The 16,998-nt window shown below is 41.9% G+C and overlaps 2 protein-coding genes across 5 annotated transcripts in view; both read left to right on the forward strand.

Moving 5' to 3' along the window:
• eprs1 (glutamyl-prolyl-tRNA synthetase 1) overlaps positions 1-7,568 on the forward strand; it is a 21,782-nt gene extending 14,214 nt beyond the window's left edge. For all 4 annotated transcript variants that reach the window (XM_044203723.1, XM_044203752.1, XM_044203742.1 and 1 more), the window contains 15 exons: positions 66-284; positions 439-669; positions 752-1,023; positions 2,666-2,717; positions 2,869-3,078; positions 3,255-3,327; positions 3,493-3,572; positions 3,752-3,853; positions 4,038-4,193; positions 4,292-4,489; positions 4,628-4,801; positions 4,984-5,144; positions 5,934-6,012; positions 6,101-6,165; positions 6,498-7,568. In XM_044203723.1, the coding sequence (XP_044059658.1) occupies positions 66-284; positions 439-669; positions 752-1,023; positions 2,666-2,717; positions 2,869-3,078; positions 3,255-3,327; positions 3,493-3,572; positions 3,752-3,853; positions 4,038-4,193; positions 4,292-4,489; positions 4,628-4,801; positions 4,984-5,144; positions 5,934-6,012; positions 6,101-6,165; positions 6,498-6,648 (2,223 nt within the window). In that variant the 3' untranslated portion in view covers positions 6,649-7,568. The remainder of the gene's footprint in view (positions 1-65; positions 285-438; positions 670-751; positions 1,024-2,665; positions 2,718-2,868; positions 3,079-3,254; positions 3,328-3,492; positions 3,573-3,751; positions 3,854-4,037; positions 4,194-4,291; positions 4,490-4,627; positions 4,802-4,983; positions 5,145-5,933; positions 6,013-6,100; positions 6,166-6,497) is intronic.
• A 1,161-nt stretch (positions 7,569-8,729) lies between these two features.
• Positions 8,730-16,713, forward strand: LOC122878356 (lactoylglutathione lyase-like). Its single transcript, XM_044201081.1, has 6 exons — positions 8,730-8,886; positions 12,968-13,050; positions 13,307-13,447; positions 14,881-14,948; positions 15,314-15,403; positions 16,278-16,713. Exons 1-6 carry the CDS (start codon positions 8,818-8,820, stop codon positions 16,367-16,369), a joined length of 543 nt encoding a protein of 180 aa, XP_044057016.1. The 5' UTR covers positions 8,730-8,817; the 3' UTR covers positions 16,370-16,713.
• Positions 16,714-16,998: the final 285 nt, after the last annotated feature.

Raw genomic sequence — 16,998 nt, forward strand, 5'->3', positions numbered from 1 at the left:
ATTATTTATTATTATAAAAAAAATCCTATGAAGTGAGTCACACATCCTTGTCCCTGTGTACCCAGGACCAGGTTGACGCAGCAGTGAAACAGCTGCTTGCCCTGAAGGCAGAGTACAAACAGGCCACAGGCCAGGAGTACAAGCCTGGGGCGGCCCCAGTTCAGAAAGCCCCCGCCCCAGTCCAGAACAGCCCCAGCCCTGCCCCTGCTCCCACTGGCCTCTATGAGAGGGTTGCTGAACAGGGAGAAGTGGTCAGGAAACTGAAGGTTGAAAAGGCCTCCAAGGTGAGACTATAACGGCAGTAACATGGCTATTACTACATATCCATCTACTACCAGTGTTTCCCCTGCTAGAGTGTTTTATATTGTTGAATAGTCCTGCAGCTGTTGCTACTGCTGCTATGACTAAACGGTTCTCTTCTTGATGGCTGTTCATCAGGATCAGGTAGATGCTGCAGTGAAGCAGCTGTTGGCTCTAAAGGCGGAGTATAAACAGCAGACCGGACAGGATTACAAACCAGGATTGCAAGCCCCAGGCAGCGCCGTCCAGACCCAGTCTAGCTCTTCTTCGACCCAGTCCAGCTCTTCCCCACAAGCCCAGAAACTGTTGTCACAGGTGGCCCAACAGGGAGAGCTGGTGAGAAAGTTAAAGTCCGAGAAGGCCCCCAAGGTAAGGAAGCAATCAGAGTGGAATTAAATACAGCTAGTACAGGAGAGGGGGGAAAAAAACTACAACTGTCCTTCCGTTTCAGGACCAGGTGGATGAAGCCGTGAAAACTCTCCTGGACCTGAAGACCAATTACAAGACGCTTACTGGAGAGGAATACAAACCATTGGCTGCTGCCGGAGCCACTGGAGGAGAGGACAAAAACCGCAAGGAGAGGGAGAACAAGTCTGAGAAACAGGGCGGAGGAGCAGCAGGAGGAGGGAAGAAGGGTAAAGGAGACAAAGCCAGCCAGGGCAAGGAGGCCTCAGGAGGAGCAGGAGGCTCAGGAGAGGGTCAAGGACCTAAGAAACAAACACGGTGAGAGACTGGAAGATAGGAGGTGAAGAAGTCGATCCAGACAATGATAAACTAGCTTTTTCTTCATCTGATTTGAAACCTTACCAGCCAGCATGTTTAGTATAAAATGGGACTCCATAATGGCGAGTTCTTTATCTTTCAGATAAAATGATAACCCTTATTACAATAAATACTGTGAACATCATTAGAAGGACATTGAGGAACAACATTTTATTTTACTTTTTGCATCTGAAGTCAACTTTTCTACTTTGAACTCTTTCTTTTAATCTCTCTCTGTAAGTGCAGATTTAACCTCCTCACATCTTGATTTTCAAAACCTCAACCTGTTTTCAGATTTATTTTTGGTGTCTTGTTACTAGTGACCGGTGGACATATTTCCCCCTCATCCCACATGTGGAGCAAGGCTCTGCAGGCTGAAGAAAAGTGTATGCATATAGGCAGTTAGATGAACAGATGTATGGCGAGATCATATGGAAATGATGTGCCTGAAATTGACAGTTCGCAAAATGTCTGAGCCAATAAAAAGCCGTATACTGAACTGTCTTCTCGGAATTCTGTTTTGAGCATGTTTATATTTGGTTGAACGAGATGCTTCCTTAGCAAGATGCATTGTGTTTCGTGGAGGTGACACAAGATACACTAACTGGCAGTTGATGGATAGTTAAATTCAAACCATACGATGCCATGAGTTGTATATTTTAGCCTTTTAAACAAATACTGGAGCATTGTGGGGACAGAGACACGTACGTGGATTTGTTACTTGGACACTGAAGATGGATCACCTGTAAGCTCTGCTACTGTAGCTTAACGACTGAAGAGGTTTTCTTTGTACTCAGATTTGGTGAGTTTTAAATAGCTGGTGTGTTTGCCATCTGCTTGATCAGTGCTTGTGGTCTGCTGTCAGCCTCAAGGTTGAAATTTGATCGCTCTTTGATAGTGCTGCACTACTAATACATATTTCTGCATGTTTTTCTACCCATATTAAATACAGTAAATTTGGCACTTCAGCGTCCCTCTCATTCGGAAGATCTGCTGAAGTTGAAAATGGTCAAGGTTTTGATATAAGATGCAAAAAGTACAATAAAAACTTCTGTTCCTCAAATAAAGACTCATGATCATAATATCGCCCCAGTAATGGGGATTATGCGTTTGCCTTTATGGTGCAGCTCTATCTCTGTTTTGTCAGTTAGCAGTAGGTAGCTCATTGGCAACTGATGTGAGCTTTGATTTGCATGGTTGGCTGGACTGTTTTGTTTGAATGCCCTCAGGAGTAATCTTGTACCTGCACCTAGACTAACTAATGAGGCATGGCCTGACACATCAGTGTTTTGTGTTGTGAGTTCCCAGATTGCTCTGCCACTGTATGGGCAGTGCTTCATCACCACTGCCTTTTTTTTTTAAATTCGACAAATAGTTCGTTCAGCGAGAAGATAATAAAATAATTAGTTTTACTGTAGTCTCTAATCAGACAGACTTTGGTTCCAAAATAAGTTCTCCACTTCCAGGTATTAACATAATAATAAATTAAAATCTGATTAATAAAATAAAAATCCCTTAACACACATTTACATTTCAAGTCACTGTACTGTATCTTAATCTCAAGGTTTATGTCACACTAACTTAATCGTCTGTCTCCTGACAGGTTGGGTTTGGAGGCCAAGAAAGAGGAGAACCTGGCTGACTGGTATTCTCAGGTGAGTTAAATAGACACAGCTCCCCTTTACTCCAACACTTTTCTACTTGCAGAAAAGCTGTGATAAACATAAACAAAACCCTTTTAAAAAGGTCCGTCTTTTCTGACATTTTGAAAATTCTTTCAATGCAATGTTGCTCTCCCCCCCCCAGGTCATCACTAAATCAGAGATGATTGAGTACTATGATGTTAGCGGCTGCTATGTGCTGCGGCCCTGGTCCTTCTCCATCTGGGAGGCCATTAAAGACTTCTTTGACAAGGAGATTAAGAAACTGGGTGTGGAGAACTGCTACTTCCCCATGTTCGTCTCTCAGGCCGCCCTGGAGAAGGAAAAGTCCCACATTGAAGACTTTGCTCCAGAGGTAAAAGGACCTTTTTTTTATTACGTCCTCTTTTATATAAATATAAAATAACATAATGGAGGTAAAAAGAAAAAAAAAACGAGAAGGCCAGCAGTATACTTAACAAGATAATGAATGCAGCACAATAATAAGACTGCACAACATTAATAATAATTGAATGGTGGTATCTTTGTCAGGTTGCCTGGGTAACCCGGTCAGGAAAGACTGAGCTGGCAGAGCCCATTGCTGTCAGACCCACCAGTGAGACAGGTGTGTACCACAGCCTTTAGAGGACCAAAGTCTGTATATCAATGGAGACATGCATATACAATATGTAAACAGCTTTTTAAACATTTATCTTGTTTTTAGTGTAGCGTTCGGTGTGGTTTTGTCGTGTTTGGTCATGAACCTGTCGTCTGTTTTGTTTTGCTTCAGTGATGTACCCTGCCTACGCTAAATGGGTCCAGTCCCACAGAGACCTGCCAATCAAACTCAACCAGTGGTGTAATGTTGTGGTCAGTATCCTCCTACAGTCACAGCTACACCATCTTCATCTACAGCTCCTATTCCACACCTCTGCATCTTTACTTCGTAATTACAAGCTTGTTGAAGAAAATTGGTACACAGAAAACTGGCCCCACCCTGAAGTCTTTCTCTCTTCTCGCCTCTTCCTCTCCCCCACTCCTCCCTCCAGAGATGGGAGTTCAAACACCCCCAGCCCTTCCTGAGGACAAGAGAGTTTCTGTGGCAGGAGGGACATACAGCATTTGCCACCAAAGAGGAGGCAGCTGAGGAGGTAACCGCCCTGGCAACGCTGCCTTACAACTACCCCAAGCACTCCCTATCCATTATGTTAAATGTTTTGAGATACATAATAGTGCAGCACATTTACAGTACCAACATTAGTGCTATTGTTTTAACTATGCTGTATTGTACAAAACAGTAAGTCTTTGTGTGCTTTACACGTCATGTATTTGTAGGTGCTTCAGATCCTGGATCTCTACGCCAGGGTGTATGAAGAGCTGATGGCGATCCCGGTGGTGAAAGGGAGGAAGACGGAGAAGGAGAAGTTTGCAGGAGGAGATTACACCACTACTGTGGAGGCATTCATCTCTGCCAGTGGCCGAGCCATTCAGGTACTGTGGGATACTGGATCACCTCACTGAACCAGCGGAATATTATGTAGAGAGGTCAGAAGTCATCTTGCCCTTGACATTGCTTTGTGCTTCCTCAGGGTGCTACATCCCACCATCTTGGTCAGAACTTCTCCAGGATGTTTGAGATCATGTTTGAGGATCCGAAGAGGCCGGGTGAGAAACAGCTGGCTTTCCAGAACTCCTGGGGAATCACAACCAGGACCATCGGTGTCCTCACCATGGTCCACGGAGACAACATGGGACTCGTACTGCCACCCAGGGTGGCCTGCCTGCAGGTAGGTTGATACGCACACACACACGTAATGTATATTAATTATATACATTTTAATGATATAAAAGGAACAGATGAAGAACAAACCCCCCACTAAAGTAAACAACAGACCTAAATAGTTGAAATTTCTTTGTTTTTCCAGGTTGTCATCATCCCATGTGGGATCACTGCCTCCCTGTCAGAGCAGGAGAAGGAGGCAGTGTTGAGCCAGTGCTCTAAATACCTGAGCAGGCTGCTGGATGTTGGCGTCAGGGTGAAGACTGACCTCCGAGACAACTACTCCCCAGGGTGGAAGTTCAACCACTGGGAACTCAAGGTCAGAAATAAATGATAATCACTGTGGTGGTAGTACCCCAAGGCATAAATTCAACAATAAGAAGATAAAAGTGAACAAGTCCAAAGAGCCAAGATTGTTGTGAAGGCGTTGATAATGACCGTAGCTGTTTCTCTCTCTCTCTCTCTTTGTTGTTTCTATCTGTGTCTGTGTCTCTCGTCCAGGGAGTTCCTGTCCGCCTGGAAGTGGGTCCTAAAGATGTGCATCAGCATCAGTGTGTCGCAGTGAGGAGAGACTCGAGCGCAAAGATGACAATTCCAGAGGCTGAGGTGGAGAAGAGGCTAGTCGCCATGTTGGAGGACATCCAGAACAGCCTGTTCAAGAAGTAAGATGCAGCACTACACACCAGGGTCAGCCTTACACTATAGTTGGCTGGCACTGGGCCTTTTTATTATAACTTGACATATCAGCAGTCAAGAACAACTACCCACAGAAAAGGCATGTTTTGTTGTTGTTAGAGTATGGAAAAACTGCAGTGAAACCTGACTCACCTGTTCTACTGACTCCTATTCTCATGTCAGTCAGATCTTTAATCACATAGATACACTAATACATGTAACTGACAGCTGGAAGTTGTTTTTAATGTAATTAAATACACTTGTATTTGAAAGGTCAAGATTGCCCAGTACCTCTGCTGTCATTGCTTTAGGATTGTTGCACTCCTGATCACCACTAGCTATCATAAAGGCATGTGGTTGGTGTAGCTGTAAATTAAAGAGGCTATAATTTGTGTTCTTTTTATGATAACAATGTATCAAATGATGTGTCTTGTGTAGTGATGAACCTACAGAGAATTATCACCCAAATCTGCAAGCTCCCCTCGGCTTTGCAGAGCTTTGTAGTGAGTTTTAGCGGATTGTTTAGCTGTCCAGCTGCAACTTTACTGTTTTGGTTCACTTAAAAGGTGATGATATTTCAAACTTGTTTCTGCTGCCCCCAAGTGGCCAAAGAAATCAGTTATTGCAGGTTTAAAATCATCCCAACCACTGGGGGGGACTGTGACAGATCCAGCTGTCAATGAGAATACACAGACACACAGAATTGTGGCAAAATGAAGGGATGCCCACATGGTGTCCATAAACATACAAGAATATGTTATGTGTGTGTTTGTCAGAGCTTCAGATGACCTGAAGAGGAGCATGGTGGCTGCAGACACGATGGAACAGTTCCAGAAAAACTTGGACCAGGGCAAGGTGAGTAACACAACCCACACCCGGCACAAAACTGTCATTGTCTGTCCTCACAGTAAATGATTGCTAATATTTTTGTCTTGCTTGACAGATTGTCCAGATTCCGTTCTGTGGAGGAATTGAGTGCGAGGATTGGATCAAGAAAACCACTGCCAAGTATGTCCAACATGTCACTGTCTGACATGATAGTTAGTGCTTTGCTCAACCTTTTTTTTGAGGGAGCAAAAGACAACCACATCATTATCTGTACAGATGATGACAGAAAATATGCAATAAACACTGAGTCACATTATGCAGTTAATGGGGGGGAAAGAAAATCACTTTTTGCACATTTTGCTGTTCTATGGAGTAATTTAAAATGCATGTATTCAGGATTTTCAGGCAGTTATTTATTTTATAAAGTACAACTGTAATTGGTCCCATTCATGTCATTTTGCTTTGAGTGCTTTGATTTCAACCAGACATTTTTGTGCTTTGTTTTCCTGTAGGGACCAGGACCTGGAGCCTGGAGCTCCGTCCATGGGAGCAAAGAGCCTCTGTATCCCCTTCTCACCCCTGAAGACACTGCAGCCTGGTCAGATGTGTGTCAGTGGCAAGGAGCCTGCCCAGTACTACACCCTGTTTGGACGCAGCTACTAAAGACCTGCTCAGCTGGAACTCGAGAATAAACATCGTAGTCAAAAAGGGCTTTCCCACCGTCTCCCATTTATTTCTTATTCTCTGCTCTCTTGTGGGTGTCTAGGGTAATGGGGGTATGGAGGTGACTGGGCTGTGGGCTTTAGGATGGGAATATGTTTTTGTTTTTTTAACATGTTAACATTGTTACAACGCATCTGAAAGAAATTGCAGGTGAGGAAAAACTGTTTCCATTATGAGAGAAAATGGTTGTAGCGCTTTTTCTCTCCTACATGGCTGATTTACTCTCTAAAGGCCATGTCAAAAGAACATTAACTGTCCAGCAGTGGTTTGTATTAGGATGGGAAATAACACCAGACATTGCAAGTAAAATGGTAAAAGCAGCTGGTCGATTTTGGAAACCACTTCTGAATTGATATTTTTTATAACTCCCTAACTATCACTGTCAAGGAAAAAAAAATCTGATGTAGTTAAAGTTTCTGTCAACGTTTATGAATTGAGTGGGTTTGGTTCCTTTTGAAATCTGGAAAAACTCTCCCAAAAACAAATACTGATGAAAACATTTCCTGAGAAACGTATTGTCTACTGCTGTCTGGGGAAAAGTACTCTTTGCCTGCCAGCAGTACCATCTCAGCCAAACGGTCTCAGGAACTCTGCAGGTACTCAGGCTTGTAGTTTGGGTGTCATGCTCACAGCTTTATCAGCCCCTCTCTCTGTGTGACTGGTTACAGTATGTACAGTATGGTTCACAGCTTAATACAAATTCCTCAGATCCACCAGATGATGTAAAGCTGTGAGGAACTGTATATGGTTAATAGCCAGTAATATAGCCTTCTGTCACTTCTCTCCCATTAAAGAATAAAATATTCCACCACTTTGTCACATATCTATAATATCTACAATAAAGCAATTTCCATGGCAAACTGTCCTGTGTTGTTTGATGGGTGGAGATGTTAAACTATAGAATCCCTAGGCCCAGGATGTAGCATTATACTGAACATTGTGAGCTTCACAAAGATGAGTAATGACAGTGTTGTTGTATTGGAATGCAATAGATTGTGCAGGTGTACCTAATAAAGTGGTAACAGTGTAAATCTAATGCAATATGTTGGGTAACAACGGTACATTATGCATTCATTGTATAGCAAGCTTCCTTGGTTACATAATAGTGAGTCCAGCCAACAGATAAAAACTGATACTTCCTGTCTATTTTCAAAATAAAAGTTGGCATGTGTGGAGCATAAACTGTATACTTGGGCTCCATTTAAAGTGAAGTGCAAAAAACAACTGGACCTGGTTACAGAGCCAAAGCACTGACACGGGGGACAAGGGTGAGGCTTAGATAGTCCTGAGTTTAGCCTCTTAAGCAATTTCCACAATCATCCAGATAATTTTGAACAGGTCTTTTCCTTCCTATGTCCTTGTGAGCAAGCACCTTAGAAAACAGAGCATTTTATTAAGACTCCTTATAGTGGATACATTAGTAAATGTAGTATGAAAACAGGAGGAAGTGTGAGAAAATGCTGGTGGTCCCTGCATGCTCGAAAGAGGAGATTTAGGTCTTACTTAATGAAGTGTTTTGGAGTGGATGTTGAATCTTTACGGGAAAAATAGGCCAAACCAATGAGTTGTCAAATATTTGCTTTTGCAGACTCACTCTGAGTGCATTTTTTTAGTTTATAGATTCAGTTCTTTCATCTCAGTGTCCCTTTCACAGCATTTTACAGCGCATCTTTAGTGATGCTGGATATGTGTTAGCCTTATGACTGTCACTACAGTAGGAACAATTGTACCACTGCTTAGAGGTACACTTTTTCATGGTGGCACACTGAATAAATCCCTCTGTATTTATGTTGTTGTAGGTGATCATACTTAGTATCCGTACCTACATCTTCTTTGTTATTGCTGTTAATCTATTTTCCAAATGGATCATAAAAGCTTCATGAAATGTTATCCATGAATTAATAGCTATGTTAATAGCATATTATTTGATTTAATAGGCCATTCTACATGCAATATCAAATCAGTCTTATTTATAACGGGGGCTCACCAGTGTGCCTTTTATTTTGAAAGCTGGTACCGGAAAGTCTGTTAAAATTCCATCAGCGGAATCGCAGTCAGTCAGTCAGTCAGCCGAACTGTCGTCCGGCTTTGTACAGTCTATTAGCAAAAATGAGCGACAAAGGTCTGTCAGATGAGGCAGCGGCAACAGCTTGTAAAAATGGAGACCCAATTACTAAGGTAAGATGATTGTTGTACCTCTTGACGTTGAACTAAACTTGTACCAGGCACTGTCAAACCCAGCCAACCCAACAGGCCAACGACTCCCAGAAAGGTTAAGTTATGCGCATTGCGTCCATTATCGGACAACGTTTCTTCACAAAATGTGCGTTGTCACCCGGTGACAAGTGATTCGGTTATGATAAACATGTTTGCCAATGCTTATGGCGAGCGTTAGCGACATACACATTTCAGGTAACACGTGTGTGGTGGTAGTATTGTAGGCTGTTGTAAGCTAGTTAAGTTACAGCCGAAATGTCTCGTGTGGAAAGAAACTAATTCCAAACTTGGTGGAAAAATGAGACGCAATTTATTACAGCATGCGTAGAATACGTAACGCAAGAACTACCCATCCGTACACACAAGAATGTTGGTATTTAGGCGCGGTCAGAACAAAAGATACTCGCAGGCGGGACTGGAAATAGCTAATGTGGGCAGTGTTGCAAGCATAAGTTGCTGGAGCTAACCTGTCCAGCTGGCTAACAAAAACATTAACAAGTAGAAGGTTCCTCCCTCTCCCCCAAATCCCTTCTCTCTCTCTCTCTCTCTATCTCTATCTCTCAACCTAACACGGCAGCCCACCATTGAGTCTGGTTCTGTCCAAGGTTTCTGCCTGTTAAAAGGAAGTTTTTTCCTTGCCACTGTCGCCAAATGTTTGCTCATGGTGGGATTTGTTGGGTCTCTGTAATTAATATTATAAAGAGTACGGTCTAGACCTGCTCTATAGGAAAAGTGCAATAAGATAACGTCTGTTATGAATTGGCGCTATATAAATAAAATTGAATTGAAAGATTATGTACCTTTTTTTTATATATTTTAAACCATACATTTTATTGTCCTCACGCGCTGTTCTGGCATTCGCTGCCAGTCGTTCAACTGCTTGCATTCTTTCACTATACATAGACAGTACACTTGTCTAATATATAATATATTTGCTTGTATTATAGTGTATTATATTTGATTGCTTAGTACGTCTATTCCTGTGTGCATTGACGGGGATCATTGCAGCATGATCCACTTTTCTGCTGTTTGTTTGCTCAGAGTTTTCCACATATTCATAGATTTGGCAGGGCCGGCTCATGGTCCCGTGAGGCCTCTGGGCCTATGTCTTTTGGAATCGTTCCTAGTTTCACGGCACTGTTTGCCATACTGGACATCAGATACTCCGCTAAACTATCACTTGCTGCCGGCCGGCTGCTGCAACCTGGTATCACGCCAAAGCGTGTAATACACATGCCGGTCCACCGTGGCAGTGTCACCTTTTCAACACGTTCTCATTCCGCAGTCAAGTTAGCAATAATAAATATGCAGACTTTCAAAATAAAGCTTGGTGAGAAACATTTCAATTGACGGTCGCAGTTTGGCAAGGTTTAGGCACCAGAACTACTTGGTCAGGTTTAGGAAAAGATCATGGTTTGGGTTAAAATAACGACTTCCTTAAAACAATCAACACTGATGATTGGCTTCACACAGGAAACAAACCCCGGTCTCCTGTGTGAACTTCAGTGTTTGACCTATTACTTTTATGTTTGATCCTTAAGTACATTTAGTAACAAATACTTTAGGAGAATTTTGAGATCAAGACTTCTTGAGTTGTATTCAGGCTTGAATTGATTAACCTTTGATCAATAAATTAAAATTATTTTCCTTTAAATTTTGCGCAGGCCTCTTCTTTAAGTTTGTATTCAACATAATACCTTATTATCTACTGAAACAAATGTATATGTGACACAAAAAGGCAATTTATTATTTTGGCCGGTAAAAAAAATGATGCTTGGCCGGTAGATTTTTTTCATGTACCAGTCCCATCGGCCGGTGAGTCAAAAAGTTAATTTCAGACACTGCCAGATCTGACATAAACAGAACTCCAAAGAGACGTTGGTCATGGGTGCCCTTGGCTCGATCTTTGGTCGGTTTTTGAATGGGGTTTTGGTTAGATCCCTGAAACAAAGGGCTGTGGTTAACACAATGTTAAGAGCTATTCGGTGCTTGTTCTACGACATAAAATACACCAGTTAATATCAACCCAACCCACTGTAGCTAGCTATCTCTTTTTATCTTATACTCCTTTCACACAGACGACTAACTAGTTAAGTTGTGTGCCACCTTACTAGTTGGACAGCTTAGTTTTAGACCGGTAGCTAGTTAACTAGCTGGCTTTTTGCCAACCAGTGGCTCAGTCATTTTAAGCATGCACTGTATGTACCAACGGGTCCAGGTGTTACGCTTGACGTATGCACCGAGGGGCCTGTGGGCCTGGGTCAGCTCATGCTTTAAGCACAGAGGGGCGCAGGGACCCTCACACTGTAGGTGCCCTTACATTTTAAGCGCTGAGGGGTCTGGCGGGCCTTAGTGGTTAGCTCACGCTATAGGCACTCAGGGGCCTAGTGGTCAGCTTGCGCTGTGCACACTGAGGGCCCTGGTGTTCAACTTCCTTCAAAGTCTTGGGCCATGAGCCACACGAGGCCTGAGGCTTGGAGGCCCCCTGGCAGTCCGAGCCCCCGGGGCACTGGCCCCACTGGCCTGGTCCATATTCCAGCCTTTCTGTTTGGAACATATGGAGTTGTGGAGAAATGGGTTATGCTACAGCAGTGTTTGGGGAGTTTCTATGGATGTGTTGATATTTTAATTTGTTTACACTGTGAAAACTTCACACTGTTGGAGGAAGGGCACAGGAAAGGGGAACACTGGCTAGCCACAGAGAAAACTGTGAAACACGCACACTTTTGGTTATACACCTAAAACTACAAAACATCAGGATCAGAGTGAAAACAAGGTGCCCCGTTTCACCAAACTTGCAACATGCAAGCTGAGGTTTGTATGAGATCATTTCCTCTTGCATTAGTTTTGACACATTTCACTAATCCAAATACACACCATACTTCTGACCCGTGCATGCGCTTGCAAGATCGCTGCAGGACTTCACAAGCAACAATCCTTTGTGAAACGTGATCCTGTCACCATTTGCTATCTGTGTGTATGTGTAAGTATTGCTCACAAATCCCTTTTATGAAATGGGTACAGTATAAATTTTAGGACGTCATCAGACTTCAGCACTGGCATGGCATGTAAAACCTGTTTTTTGCATCGAAAATGAGGAAGTAAATGTAATTTATCCAAGCAGGCCTAATCTGTTCAGTATGGTAATATTGACTGCTGCAAAGCTCACATTGATGTGGTGATCATTGACTTTTATGCGCTGGGTTGCACAGAGGTGCAGTTTGGCTGAAATCCCAATTTCACGGTTGAGTGCCAGGATACAAATTTTCCTGTGCTGGAATTCACGCATAGCCAACAGAGCCAAATTAAGATCTTCTTCCCTGCAAACAAATATGTTGTGAAGGCTTCTCTGAGCTTTCTAACACAAGAATATAATACACTGCTTCATATTTATCTGCAAGGCTCAACATCTGTCGCTATCCCTGTACCTTACATCTCAAATCTTGTCAGTGTTAATCCTTGTTCTTGTTTGTTTTTTTTAGTCTTTAATCTTTTACACTTACTTATTGGCAGCTGTTCAGTGTATTCTTATTTTTCCTGTGGTAGCGGGGTCTGGCGTTTTCAGGCACACACAGTAGATATGCACTTGTACTCATAGGGAATTAGCATAACAGTGGCAAGGCCACTAGCCTCTAACGTTGGCTAACATGCAAGCTTTTGTAATTGTTTGTGTACAACAATTTAAATTATTTATTTGTGTATTGGCTGATGAATGGCCACAATTTGTTTCTGAGTAACCTGTTAGATCTGTGGCTCACCTACAAATTAACCAGCAGTGTTTCCATTTAACACACTGTGGTGCAACACATCCAAATTCACACTTTGGGCTGCTAACATAGTTATTTCTCCTCTTGGGAAGACCTGTTTTAGTAGTGCTCACGTTGAGCCCTTTTAATGTATTCAAATGCAACATACTGGAAAATTTAAAATTCTGTTCTGCATTTTAAAGAAACGATAACCCACCATCCTGTAATCTTTGTGATGGCTTAATAGTGTTGCTGAGTGTTATGTAAAGCTCTGTTATTGTGTTTCTCTGTCTTAGGATTTCATGATGCAGCAGACTATGCTACGGGTTAAAGATCCAGTTAAATCCTTGGATTTCTACACCAGAATCCTCGGCATGACGTGAGTATTAGTGTGGGCCTCAGTTCACTGTACAGTTCAAGTCAACTCTTATTAAATCTTTATTTCTAATTGTAACAAATTATTCCCAAAAACTGACACAATGAATCCTAAACATTTTTGGAGCTGGTTGTGTGTGTGTGTGTGTGTGTGTGTGTGTGTGTGTGTGTGTGTGTGTGTGTGTGTTACTGTTTCCTATACATAAATTGGTTTTGGTGACTAAAGTGGGGTTCTCTCTCTGGTGTGCAAAATCTTCCAGGCTCCTGCAGAAGTTTGACTTCCCCTCCATGCGTTTCTCTCTCTTCTTCTTGGGCTACGAGGACAAGAAGGAGATTCCTGCAGATGTGAAGGAAAAGACGGCCTGGACCTTTTCCAGAAGAGCCACCATTGAACTGACACAGTAAGGATCTATGTCCTGGAATTAGTTTGTTCACTTGAGAAACTTACTTTATTGCACATAAAGTAATGTGCAGTAAAGTCCCATCTTTAAGGAACGGTCCTTGACACCCCCCTGAATTACCTGTTAAAGCCACTGAAAATTTGGCTTGAAATAGTTTAAATGCATATATGATATGGAAGTTGAGCGTCTCATTAAGCATCCACAAAAATCTGAGTGAAAATCAACAATTCATAACTATTAGAAAACCTAGTTTAAAAAAACAGCTCATTTCGCTGTTTAGACCATTTCTCAAGACTGTGTAGGCGTGGCAGATCACAATTTGGTTGACATCTCCCTTGGTATGACTGACATCTCCCTGGCTCCGCCTATGTCAACAGTCTTTCATGGCAAATGTTACTCACAGCAATGGCGCAAGCGACAGTCAGCATAGTCCAGCCCTACATGTTTGAGCCGTCTCATTTGGAATCAGGACGAAGCAGAAGCCCTGCCATCTGAAAAGGTTTCATTTCAGTTGGTCACTGAATGGTGAGTTACAAAATGCTTTGCTATTTGGCATAATACTCCCGAGTAGAAGAGTGAGCATACATATGCAAAGTTAGCTAAGATGCCCCTATGTGTTATGAATGAATGCAATGCAATGCAAAATGATGGCTCTGTAGCATTAGCTACTGCCGGCTGACAATCGATGCTCTGGCCAGCACTAAACCCCCGCGGCCGAAAATAGACAACCGTGGCACGTGACACCGGCGCCTGTCAATAACCTCCCTTGGCTGACACTCAACAGCCGCTGCCGCCAATAGTCACCACCACACGACGCTCACGTCGGGTGTAAATAGCCGAATGGCTGCTTGTGACCATCAAATATATGATCAAACATAGGCGATATATGGTTCGCTAGCTAATTGGCTAAGTAGAGACAAGTTGGCTCAGACTCAATGAGGCAGATTGAGCGGGAGCCGAGAGGTTTTGTTGCAGCTGTTTTATGTGGGATTGGTTCGTGGAATTAATTGCGTAATTTTTGTAATAAATATCAGAGCATAACCATGCCCAATTCAAACCCAATATCAGGAAAGTTTACAAAAACTTATATGACAATATTTTTAATTTGGATTGAAACAAATTTCGAATACTTTTTCAATGCTTACTATTATGTACATAAAACCATAAATTACATAGTTAGAAAGCAATTGTGGATTTGGGTTTCCAGTGGCTTTAAAATCTTGAGCTACCGTTAGTGTGGTAAGTACTCCAAAATGTTTTAGTCCTCATGAATTCTACAGTTATTAACCGGAGTAGCTACAATTGGAATATGTGACTATATCTGATCTCTCTGAAAATGTCTTATGTGCCCTTCTCTCCTCCTCCTCCTTCTTCTTCTTCTCTTCATTTGCTCTCGTTCTTACATTCCTCATCTCGTCCCTCCTGTCTTTCAGTAACTGGGGCTCTGAGTCTGACGAGAGCCAGACTTATCACAATGGAAACTCAGATCCACGTGGCTTTGGTAAGATTGTTCCCCTGTTTTACAAACAAACAGAATTTTTAAAGTGTGATGGAAAGTGAGATTTACAAGTTCAAGACTTTGTTGTCCCAAAACAAAAGGTTTTCTTGTACGAAGGCATACAATATATGATTGCATGGACTTGACATACAGGAACACACAGTAAAATAATAAATACACTCTTGGTTTAACAGTAACATTTTAGTTGTCGTGGTGTGTTTTTTAAATGTTGAGCATTAGCTATCAGTTTTTCCAAAAATCTTAAGTGTTGTCAAATTCACCCACAGGAGTCATGCACCAAATTTTTTAAGGATAACTGTAGTGTGGATTTATAGTGAACCGTCTCTTGTCTACCTGACATTTGACAGGACACATTGGAATTGCAGTTCCTGACGTCTATGCGGCCTGCAAATTGTTTGAAGAGCAAGGAGTCACATTTGTCAAGAAGCCAGATGATGGTAAGATGTGAAGTGTTTGTGAATATGAGGGCCATAGATGGGTGAAATAGATCAAAGTTCACAGCCTTTTTAGTACATCTTTTTCACCTTTTTCCTTTCTTTCCTCGTTTACCATTTTAGTTGGCTTATACTCTCAAAATGGATAATAATTCAAATTGAAATTAGGGCTGAAACCAAGTATTCAAGTAAAGAAAATCCTGAAGTCTCTGCTTCACATTTTCCAAAAGCTGATGCTTTGGTTTATTGTCACTGTTAATGGAAAGAGGAGACAAGAGAAAGGAGGGAGGACACAGGCAGAAAGGGTTAAAATATACTACAGTACAGGCGAAAATTGGCTTTCTCACTGGAAATATTATAATTGTGACCCCATTCCCCAATGCACCATCACTGGCAATTATTTGGTAATTATCTATTATTACCAAAATGAATCAGTTCTATGCAGCTTGGACAGAAATCCTCTGCACCAAATTCTACCAAGACTGTTACTCTTTTCTACTCTGTACAGCTTCAGTTTCATTCACTAGAATATTAAAGCATATGGTGAATGCAGATTTCGTAAACTCTCAACTAACAAATAATCTTAAGTGACAAAAGATAATTACAATGTATTGCCTTATTGTACTGTATAATATGGCTGTAGCTTTCCATGTACTGACTCATTACATAACAGACAGCACCTGCTCAGTACCTGTATCTACATTTGAAATGTATTTCTCTTCAGTGTATTGTCATTTCATTACTGCACTATGATTATAACGCACACTTGAGGAAATCTGACAATTGTACATTGTTTCTATTTATGTATTTTGTACATTTATTCATACAGTATTAACAATGAATTTTCCACCTCCCTCCCTTCTCATTTTCTTCTCAGGTAAAATGAAAGGCTTGGCCTTCATTCAGGACCCTGATGGTTACTGGATTGAGATCCTGAGTCCTAACAATATGGTGTCCATTACCTCCTAAAAACTGTGACAACATGCTACCTGCTGCAGTGCATACACGCCAGACCTGCTGTTGCTTCATTGGGAGAGCAGAATGTTGGGGTTTAGCGAAGAAGTTAGCAACGTGCACCGGAGAGCTGTGGGAAAATGGAGCGCCATCACTTGCACAATGGTAATCAGTGTGCCCTGGTACGGGCTGGACTAATATTGGACAGTTGGTGAGCAAATAGATTAGATACCAGAGTTGTTGCTATGACTAGCAACTACTTTGTGTAGCTGTTGACTTTGTATACCATCGTCAGTTTGTATGTGTCTTCAAAAAGTGATGCTGAAATAAAGCTGTGTTACTGTGTAACAAATGTGTAAGCCACTGTTGACATGGAATGGATTTGTGATTTCTTTTGGTTTTGAGAGAAAACAGTCAAGGCCAAGGGATCGCAATTACAATTTTATACCAAGCAACAACAAGGGGACCTGGCTCTTTGTTGCAGTTCAGTCATAGAGGGGGAAACGTGGCATACAGTTTTTAACGTTTCAGAATTAATTTTTATGAAGTCAAATCTGTAACACATTCTCACATTGTTTTTAAAAAAAATAGTTTCAAAATTCACATGGTTTCTTTACCACTTCCATCAGCAAAACAGATTCCAA

This window comes from Siniperca chuatsi, linkage group LG1 (genome assembly GCF_020085105.1).
Source record: "Siniperca chuatsi isolate FFG_IHB_CAS linkage group LG1, ASM2008510v1, whole genome shotgun sequence".
Lineage (NCBI taxonomy): Eukaryota > Metazoa > Chordata > Actinopteri > Centrarchiformes > Sinipercidae > Siniperca > Siniperca chuatsi.

Coding starts and splice junctions, on each gene's coding strand:
- LOC122878356 (XM_044201081.1), top strand. CDS start 8,818: ATGAGCGACAAAGGTCTGTCAGATGAGGCAGCGGCAACAGCTTGTAAA. Junction 13,051..13,306: donor ACCAGAATCCTCGGCATGAC/GTGAGTATTAGT, acceptor AAAATCTTCCAG/GCTCCTGCAGAAGTTTGACT. Junction 14,949..15,313: donor CTCAGATCCACGTGGCTTTG/GTAAGATTGTTC, acceptor GACATTTGACAG/GACACATTGGAATTGCAGTT.